This window comes from Bubalus bubalis, chromosome 9 (genome assembly GCF_019923935.1).
Source record: "Bubalus bubalis isolate 160015118507 breed Murrah chromosome 9, NDDB_SH_1, whole genome shotgun sequence".
NCBI classification, from domain to species: Eukaryota; Metazoa; Chordata; class Mammalia; order Artiodactyla; family Bovidae; genus Bubalus; species Bubalus bubalis.
In genome coordinates, this window is record NC_059165.1 from 12,630,625 (window position 1) to 12,641,044 (window position 10,420).

At 44.8% G+C, this 10,420-nt stretch overlaps 1 protein-coding gene and 1 long non-coding RNA gene across 2 annotated transcripts in view; one reads left to right on the plus strand and one right to left on the minus strand.

Annotated features, from left to right (window-relative positions):
* RGMB (repulsive guidance molecule BMP co-receptor b) overlaps positions 1 to 1,347 on the minus strand; it is a 28,996-nt gene extending 27,649 nt beyond the window's left edge. Inside the window, exons 1-2 of the mRNA XM_025292197.3 lie at positions 1,220 to 1,347; positions 121 to 196 (exon numbers count right to left, since the gene is read on the minus strand). Of these exons, the coding sequence (XP_025147982.1) occupies positions 121 to 125 (5 nt within the window). The 5' untranslated portion in view covers positions 126 to 196; positions 1,220 to 1,347. The remainder of the gene's footprint in view (positions 1 to 120; positions 197 to 1,219) is intronic.
* On the plus strand, positions 524 to 10,137 carry LOC123334972. Its single transcript, XR_006553143.1, has 4 exons — positions 524 to 877; positions 5,251 to 5,312; positions 9,491 to 9,609; positions 10,079 to 10,137. It is a non-coding gene; the product is annotated as an uncharacterized LOC123334972 (long non-coding RNA).
* The last annotated feature ends 283 nt before the right edge of the window (positions 10,138 to 10,420 follow it).

The window sequence follows — 10,420 nt, forward strand, 5'->3', positions numbered from 1 at the left end:
GGCTGCGATGTGTGCCACCCATTTTAGAGGAAAGATTCCCCTCTGTTCCCCAGCAAAGCCGGGGAGAAGAAGCCCGGAGTCCTACAGCCCGGCGGCTAGCGGCTTGTGTATCGTACTTACATCATTCTTAACCCTTCCGCTCCTGGAGGGGGCTTGGCGGGATCGGGGGACCCCTGAGCTCCGGAACACGCAGCACCTGGGTGTGACAGAGGATTTCCAGGGCCGGGGGTAAGAGCTGCGCCCCCGGAAGGAGAGGGCCTAGGGCGTGCGTGGGGCTCATCACCCGCTCGTACCCGACTGGCCCCGCGATCCCTGCGGGCTCAGCCGCGGCTCGCGCTGCTCAGAGCGGCAGGTGCAAAAAGCATTTGGGAGTCGCTTGCCAGCGCGCGGAGGTAATGCGCTTCCTGTCCATTTATCTCAGGAAACCAGCGCAGCCTTCCCTTCCAAACAGAATTAACCTCTCATTAGCCAGCCACTCATTCCCGAGAAGGCCTTAAAAGCTTTACCAGCCCGCTAATGTATTTAGGCTTTTCTTCCAGGCAAACGCAGCCGTTGCCGCGACTGCCATCAGCCCCTGGTGGCGGGGAGGTGAGGGGAGGGGGGTTCCTCTGGGCTCCCCCGGGAGCCAACCGCTTACCTTCTCCCCTCCTCCCCCCGGCTTCAAGTCAGGGAAACTCTGGCCAACCCAGATCCCCAGACTGTAATCACGGGCAGACCCGACACCGCTGAACCGACTTGCTGCGGGAAACAGCCCCAACAAGTCCCCACTGATTTCGCAAGCGCCCGTCGCATCAAAGCCTCCAGCTCTGTGAGCCTCACGGAACCAGCGGGGGTACCCGGGAAGGAACTTCGACGGCCAGCTGGGCCCGGGTCGCAGGTGCTGACTCCCCTTTTGGGGCGCCAGCCCCGTTCTCAGCACTGAGCAAGGTCGGGGGTGGGGGGGTGGGGGGTGGCAGTGTTCGCCGGGATCCGGCGGATCCAGCCGAAGCCGGGAGTGGGGAATCCAGTGCGGTTCTAGGTCTGCACGTGGCAAGAAGGGGCCTTTGCAGAGCTGGGCTTTTCTCACCCTGGCTCCCCGCCGCCCCGAGGCGGGCAGATTTATACCACACAGGTGGACGGAGACCTAAACAAAACAGTCCCGGTCGCTGCCTGCCGCTCGCCATCCCCCCAACCCCGGCCCTCTGGCCCACCGCAAACTTCAACAAAATAAACAGCTCACCACAGGCATTCCCTTGTCTGCAGCACGACGCTTGCCAGCTGGGAAAATAAGCCGCAAGCCACGCGGCCGGGGCGCTGAGCGAGGCAGCGCGGCGCCCGGTTCTCTTTCCCCGGTGGGGGCGGCGGGAACCAGGGGGCGCCAGGGGGGGGTCCGCCCCGGGATGGGGTTAGGGACTCGCCCTCCCGGTTCCCCGACTGTGAGGGAGCGCCCGGTGAGGCGCTGCGCCCTTGCTGCCGCCGCGATCTCTCCGGCTCCCTAGGGGAGGGGGGCGGGAGGCAAAAAGCCCTTAGCTGCGTCCTCGCTTTCTCCAAGCTGCTGTCTCTTCCCTTTCGTTATCAAAGACCAAATCTAGGGGGTCTCCACCCCACCCCTCCACGTCTCCCCCTGCCGGCGCGCACTGGATCTGTGCAGTGCGGCGGCGGAGGGGCGCGCAGCGGCTGGCCAGGACCCCCAGCCTCCAGGTTTGCTCGCCCGCGTTCCCCCTACCCCGCGGGCCGGCACAAAGAGCCTTTCACTCGGCCAAAGCCACCCTCCTCGCCGGCTGCATTGCATTTTGCTCCCCGTTCCACCCCCCCGCACCAACCTATTCCCGGTCGGTGGCTGTGCCAGCTGTCGCCAGGGCAGGGCGGCAGGGAACGTGGGCACGTGGTTCCTACTCTGCGCTTTGCCGCACAGACGCGGATGCCCCGCTTTCCACCCCTTTCTCTCTCTGCCCACCAGCGGCGTCTAAATGCCTTCCTCCCTTTCCATACACGACCTCTGAGTGTCTTCCTAATACGTCTAAACTAGGGAGGGGGGCAGTATTGGTCCTCTGGAGTTTCGCTGAAATAAGGAATCCAGCCATTTGTCCCGTCCCTCTAAAAGGGGTTTGAGTTTATAGCTTAAGACAAACCTAGAACAACCATTTGGGAATCACGAGGGGAGAGAGGGGCTTCGCTGGTAGCACAGTTGGTAAAGAATCTGTCTGCAATGCAGGAGGCCTGGATTCGATCCCTAGGTTGGGAAGATTCCGCTGGAGAAGGAAATGGCAACCCACTCCAGTATTCTTGGCCTGGAGAATCCCATGGACAGAGGAGCCTGGCGGGCTACAGTCCATGGGGGCTCAAAGAGTCGGGCACGACTTAGCGACTAAACCCCACCACCACCACCACCAGGCGAGAGAGACATCTAAGACACAGGCGAGGAAGTGTGTTACAAAGAACAAGCCCAAGCGCACGCAACGTTCAAGGGAAGACAGTCCCTTGGGTAAAAGCAGAAGGCGGGTTGGGGGGCTGGGGGCTAGAGGGAAGGGACTAGCTGACTTTCCAAAGTTGAAAATAAGCATCACTGTTATTCAGCAGTAGCTATGATTATTCTGTGCGATCAAGGCCTGAGACAAGCAGGCTGCGTCTCCTCGTTTGGGCAGATAGTCCAGCGTCTTGACCTAGGCACTTCACTTTTTGCCTCCTTAGAAGTTTCTCCGACCCTCTCTAGCTTTTCTTTGCCTTCTGCTGTCCCCGCTCTGGTGCTGCTCGGTCTGTCGCTAGAGGCAGCGTAGAGCAGGGCAAAAAGGGCGGGGTGGGAATCCAGGTAGCCGGGTCCTTTAGGGACTTTCTGAAGAGGAGTCAGGCAACTGATGTCTTTGGCTCCTGGGTCACTATGGAGAAAGGGTGGGTTAGGGGCAGTGGCCGGGTTCCTTCTGGTTCTGAAATCCTATGATGAGACATGCCCGCTGGCACCCTCTCTGTAGTTTCCTTTTCCCCTTTTAAAGCATTTATCCACTTGGCTTTATCTTCTCCAAGTGCCAATCAAATTGGAAAAAAAAAGAAAACCCAAAACTGGGGATGTTTCATGATAAACGTAAGATATATTGGAAAATGCTCTTTTTGCTACTGAGAATTAAAAAAAATAATAACCCTCAGCTCCTGGTCCATAGAAACAAGGAATTTTAATGTCCTCACTTTGAAAAGCTACTCCAACAATCAGTAGAGCAGAGCTTTGATTTAAAACCTAAAGGCAAGCCTCCTGTGTTTTTCTTTTCCCTTCCACCAACACAAAGACAAGCTGCCACATAAAATAATGATGAACAAGAGTTCAAAGCAAGCCCAGGGAGCCAGCCCAGAGGACGTTTGCTAATGCAGCCGGAGTCCTTCACCACAGCCCCGCTAAAGCTGGCTTTGGACAGCACATAAATAGTAGGCAGGAGCTGCCAGAACCCCTTTCCCTTCACCCCTTTCCATAAATATTGGTCAGTGGAACCTGTATGCTAACTTGTCAGCTATCATGTAAATGCATTAATCAAATCAATACACTAAACTTTCCCTTAGTTTCATGGGAAAGCCCAATAGCTTCCCTGGTGGCTCAGAGGGTTAAGTGTCTGCCTGCAATGTGGGAGACCAGGGTTCGATCCCTGGGTGGGGAAGATCTCCTGGAGGAGGAAATGGCAACCCACTCTAGTATTCTTGGCCTGGAGAATCCCATGGATGGAGGAGCCTTGTACAGGCTACAGTCCCTGGGTTGCAAAGAGTTGGACACGACTGAGAGATTTCACTTTCACTTTCTTTCATAATTCTTTCCAGAATTTTTGATTCACTACTCACTTTGGAATCTTTAGCCTTATTTCTCCCTCTGGAAAAACCTGACTGTTTTCTGTGAATCTTTTCTGAAACCATGACAATAAAAGGTGAAATTTTATAATGAAGTATTAATTTTTAAACCATAAATCTCTTGCTTCTTCAGCTTCAACAAAAGAATTTTAGAACTGCTTAGCTTTCATACCAATGCACACTTAAAAATTATATATTGAAGAGAATTCTTAAGTATACTTTCATTGGGAAATATAAATTATTGTTTAAATAATAGTGATGGAGGAACATTTTGAGCTTGTCTAATTCTGTTCCTTTCATTTCTATCCGTCACACTACCATCATGACTGTCCCATTCATATATGCTAAAAATGGTTATATTTCTAATTAAATACCACACGGTAGGTTTCATTAGTAAAAGAACATGGCTTATTTCCCATCCACCCCCGCCCCCCAATTCTTTTTTTTTTTTTTTTGGACTGGCGATTCATTTCATATATGATATTATACATGTTTCAATGCCATTCTCCCAAATCTTACTCAATGCTCCATAACTTTTTTCTCTTATTTCATTTTAATCTCTTTTTCCTCATACCAGCCAGAATAAACCAAAGATGGGAATAGAAAAGAGACAGAAAAATAGCTTTCAGTGTTTGACTTAGTGTTTCTATATTGACTGCAAAGAAACCTTCTAATGACTCAATGTGCATTTGTACCAGCCTCTGAATTTCCACTTACACGTGCTAGAACTTCAGCATTTAAAATGTTCAGCTAATGTACACATTCAGCTCTCCAGCTGTCAAATTCATAGTTTGTTTACATTTGATATTCCTAAGTTTTTCCTTTTGCAAATTGAAAGAGTAGCCTCAATGATCAAGCACCAGATGAATCCAGTTTTCAGATTCTCTTGTTTTCCTTTCCTTTCTTTAAAAGGCTGTGCTGGTCTTTGTTGCTGCACACCGGCTTGCTCTAGTCGCAGTGAGTGGGGGCTACTCTTTGTCTTGCCCTTTGCAGACTTCTCACTGAAGTGGCTGCTTCTGTCCTGGGGCGCGGGCTCTAGGCCCAGCAGGCTCAGGAGCTGTGGCCCAAGGGCTTTGTTGCTCTGAGTCATGTGGAATCTCCCCAGACCAGGGGTTGAACACGTGTCCTTTGCATTGGCAAGTGGATTCTTAGCCGCGGGACCACCAGAGAAGTCCTGTTTCCCTTTGCTTGCATGTGCTGTTGTAATTCTTCTCTAGTTTCAGATTAATGCTCAGATCTATTTACTCATAAAGTTTGAGAATTATTGTTATTGCTAATAAATCACACTATTTTAAATATTAGTAACACCAGTAATAAGATTGGTAAGGAATAGAATATTTATATAGTAATGCTGGGAGAAAATGCTACTTTTTACAAGTGATTAATAAAAATATTTTACTTAGTTAAATGTTACTGAAGTTTCTCAAGATCTTTTTTACTTTACAGGATCAATGTTTAAATTGAGTGACATCATAAAGGATCTAAGACCTACTTCTACTTGTAAAAGGGTGAGAATTTGCTTTGCTTTTATCCCCTCCATACAAAGATGTACAAGAACTGTTCTGAGCCATCAGTTCACATGATGGTTGAGGTAAAGAATTCTGGCAAATTAGAAATTTTAAAATAAAACCCCTGAACATGCAGCTAATGAGCAAAGAAAATTTAAAAGAAAAAATCCTTCAGAAGGTGAAAACTATTACATTCTGTCAGCAAGCCTGATTTTCTGGAGAAACCCTGCAATTCTAAAGTATTCCTACAGGATTTCCCTGGTGGTTCAGTGACTAAGGCCCTGAACTTTCAGAGCAGGGAGTGTGGATTCAATCCCTGGTTGAGGAACTAACACCCTACATACTGCAAGGAGTGAGCAAAAAACCCCCAATAAACAGTTTGAAGAGTAATCTAATTAAAAAAATAGAAGTATTCTTACATATGTACACAATAAAGTAGATATATAAATGCATATTGAGTTAATAAAGTTAATATTCTTGAGAACATATGTGATAAGAAAGTAGACAATGATCTCCTTTAAGTGCTAGGAAAAGATGCTACAGTTTTTTGTGGACTTGCTATTAGAAAAGCTCTTATCATGCATCTTTCAGCCGTTCAGCCCAGTGTAAGACAGTAGAACAAGGAACAGCACGGACTGACCTTCTCTTTATTGTGTTTATAAATGTTTTTCAATTGTACTCATATAAACGCATGCACATTAAATTTTCTAGATTTCCTAATCTAACTTTATATTGTTTTTAAAATTTTATGCAATTTTAAAGGTTATTTTCCACTTAGAATTATTATAAAATCTTGGCTATAGCCCTCATATTGTACAGCCTTTCTTACACCCAATAGTTTGTGCCTCCTACTCCCCTACCTCTGTGTTGCCCCTTCTGCCTCAACCCCACTGGTAACCACTAGTTTGATCTCTTATCTGTGAGCCTGCTTCTTTTTTGTTCTATGCTTGATTTCATCTTTCTTTGTCTGATTTGATTTCACGTAGCATAATGCCCTCCAAGTTCATCTCAGTTCAATTCAGTCTCAGTCGTGTCCGACTCTTTGCAACCCCATGGACGGCAGCATGCCAGGCCTTCCTGTCTATCAACAACTCCCGGAGTTTACCCAAACTCAAGTCCATTGAGTCGATGATGCCAGCCAACCATCTCATCCTCTGTCGTCCCCTTTTCCTCCCGCCTTCAATCTTTCCCAGCATCAGGGTCTTTTCAAATGAGTCAGAACTTTGCATCAGGTGGCCAAAGTGTTGGAGTTTCAGCTTCAACATCAATCCTTCCAGTGAACACTCGGGATTGATCTGCTTTAGGATGGACTGGCTGGATCTCCTTGCAGTCCAAGGGACTCTCAAGAGTCTTCTATGCTGCTGCAAATGGCAACACTGTGTTCTTGTTTATGGCTTTGAGTGGTACTTTGCTGTATGTATATTTGTATCTTCTTTATCCATTAATCTATTGAGGGACACATGTTGTTTCTTTATCTTAGCTATTGCAAATAATGCTGCTATGAACTTGGGGGTATATATATATATTTTTTTAATTTGTGTGTGTGTGTGTGTGTTTCAGCAGTGGAATTACTGGGTCAGATGGTAGTTCTGTTTTTAGTTTTTTGAGAAACCTCCATCAGTGCCTGCACCAGTTTACATTCCTACCAACAGTGTACGAAGATTTTCTTTTCTCTATACCCTTGTCAATATTCATTATTTGTGTTCTTTTTGATGACAGCCTTTCTGACTGGTATGAAGTGATATCTCATTGTGGTTTTGATTTGGGTTTCTCTGATGATTAGTGATGTTGAACACCTTTTCATGTGTTTATTGGCCATCTGTGTTTCCATTGTCAAAAATATGTTTGGTTCTTCTGCCTATTTTAATTTTTTTTTTAAATGTTGAGTTGTATGAGCTGTTTATGTATTTTGGATATTACCCCCATCAGTCATATCACTGGTAAACATTTCCCCCCAAGCAGTAGGTTTTCTTTTTGTTTTGTTGACAAATTTCCTTTACTGTGCAAAAGTTTTTAGGCTTAATTAGATCCCACTTATTTTATTATTGCTGTTTAGTCTCTAAGTCATGTCTGACTCTTTGTGACCCCATGAACTCTAGCTTGTCACTCCTCTGTCCATGGGATTTCCCAGGCAAGAATACTGGAGTGGGTTGCCATTTCCTGGACCCACTTGTTTGTTGTAATTAAATCTTAAGAGGCAACATATACATCTCCCAAATATTCACTTTCTTTTACATTACATTTGCTCTGTAAAAGGTAAAGCTCAAGAAATTGTAAAAGAATCTTTTTAGAGAGGTAAAAAACTGTGAAGTTACTCTTCTGTAAACCAATTTAGACCTACCATGGTAACTCATAACTTCTTACAGAGGTGTAATCTCTTCCCACACTCACCTGTATATACAATGGTAGGAACATTATAAAAATATGACACCATGGAAGATATGAAAATCCTTAAAATGCCATGGAACCTAAGACATTTGAGAAATTGGATAACCTCAATTCTAATAGCCAACATTACCAATTAAGAGTTTAAATAATACAATTATGTAAAGTTTAAAAAATAAAATTAAATTAAAAAAAAAAGTAAGTTAAAAAAAAGAGTTTAAATAATAATAAAAAAGTGTTCTCTAATATACAGATGATATGTTTATACCTACAGATAGGAGAGAAAATTCCAAGGAGATATATTTTAATCCAACTTAATACATTGAAAAAAACCATGGGGCCAAAGGAATAAATGTTAAATAATCTCAAATGCAAAAAAAAACCAGTATTTTCTTTTTTTCCCTCATATTTCATCATGCCATCATTTCAAGTTGTCTAACCACACAGAGAGCCTCAGGCTGTGTTACTCCATGCCAGAAGAAAGGTTAGATTCAAGCCTGAGGATGAACCTATGGATGGATGAAAACAGTACATGTTCATCAGAAGTTTGAATGAAGTAAATCTGCCTGAATTCAAGAGTGGGGCTCATTTCAAATGAAGAATAGGAGAGGATTTTCAGAGGTCAGGCTCTTGCTGCTGAGTTGTTAGTGTGCTCTTCAGCTGTCCCAGCTGGGGCTGTCCATCAACTAAGAATGTGAGGAATGCATGACTGGTGCGGGGATCTGTGTGAAATAGATGACGTTTCCCTTGCCCCTGCCCCCTGGAGGGGGTGCCACAAGGGAGATGGGGGATACACACCCCTAGGCCCCCTGAAGCATACAGCATCCAGGACACTCGGTCTTTGTTAAAGAAAGGATCATGCACAAATGTAATTCCTTTCTCTTAATCCTTCCATTAAGCAAATACTTTTTGAGCACCCACCAATGAGCCTGGCAAGCTTCAAAATTTGTGGATATTGCTGAAAATAATTCAGACAGGGCTCTGAATGTATATTCTGATGGTGGGAACACAAACAAATAAACAAGCCAATAAACAAAATAATTTTAATAATGCTATCGAGTTTAAGGAATAGGCTTTTGTTAGTAATGAGGGTGAGAAGGAGTCAACATTAACAGAAAGGGCTTTCTGAGATATCATGGAAAGGCCTGGAATAATGTGGAGGGGAAAGGGTTCCAGGCAGAGGTCAGTGTCTCAAGGTATGAACAATCCTGTAGTGTTCAAGGAAGAAAAAAAATCTATATCAAAAAAGTACTTTATGTGGGAGAATTTTAAGCAATCTAAGGTAGAGTTCTTTAATTCCCAGATGGAATTTGAATGAGGGAGATGTCCTGGTTGTTCCCAAGCCTTAGGAAGGTAAGAAACAGAAGGAACATTTATTTAATTATTATTAGGAGTGACATCCTGTGTCTGACTCAGAGGTGGGGGTGGGTGAGCTCTAACTGCCTTGTAACCTCTCTCTAAGCACAGATTATTGTTCATCTTTTGTAAAGGAGAAAATTTAGATCGAGAGATTGAAAAACCTGTCCAAAGGTACGTGACACGTGGTTGGTACAGGATTTGAACCAAGTCTTTCTGATTCTAAAGTCCAGTTTTATTTCTGCTAGACTTCACTGCTCTGTGTTATTTAGGGACAGTCCTGGGGTTAGAGTGCACAGAGAACATTATAAGATTTTTGTGTCACCAACATATTAAATGAGTGTAATTAATAGGAGAATTAAAAAGGGAGCTTATTGAGAAAAAACATTAAGAATTATTTTTAGAAATTTAAAATTAAACCTGTAGTCCTCATCTAGCCCACTCAAGAATCTCTCCTCAACTGTGCAAGGACCTGAAGATTTTCTCCACTCATCTGTCACTCTGTACAGCTCTCGTCAAGACTTGAATGAACAGTCTTCACTTGATAAAATGTCCAGTAAGTAGCCTATGGCTTGATCATGGGACTGCGTGGCCGGATGCTCACTCCTGCAGTGGGATGCCTATGTGTTTCTAGTGAATTCACAAACAGAATTATCTTATGGACATAATTGTGCCCATTTCACAACATAGCTTGTACCATTTTCTTAGTAAGGGCTGTGTGATTATGGCAATGCTTGTGTGGTGTCCATGGTGCCAGATACACAGTAATATTAGTGGCTTCCTACCACATTCAGAGCCTGGAAGGAGCACGAGAGGTAATTTTGTGGAAAAAGTCTGGTCCAATCACAATGGAAAATAATCTGAGTTATTGGTGCAGAGCTTCATTACTGTACTCATTATTACTTTTAAAAGAGTTAGAACTGTTTTATCCCTACTTCATTCATTTCAGTCAGTTAGCTATTCGGCCCATCTGTCTTTCTACAAACATTTACTGAACTACCTACTATGTGCCATTATTCTTCTAGGCATGCATGCTCAGTCACTGAGTCATGTCTGACTCTTCGCAACCCCATGGACTGTGGCCCACCAGGCTCCTCTTTCCATCGAATTTTCCAGGCAAGAATACTGGAGTGGGTTACTGTTTACTACTCCAAGGGATCTGCCTGACCCAAGGATTGAACCCGCTTCTCCTGCTTGGCAGGTGGATTCTTTACCACTGAGCTACCTGGGAAGTCCTTTTCTAGGCACTAGGGATATATCAATGAAAGAAAAAAAAAAGACTTAGGAACTGAGACATATATTAATGCATGAATCATAAAGGTCCTCGCTGCTAGAGGGACAGAGAGAAAACACACATAAACTTGCAG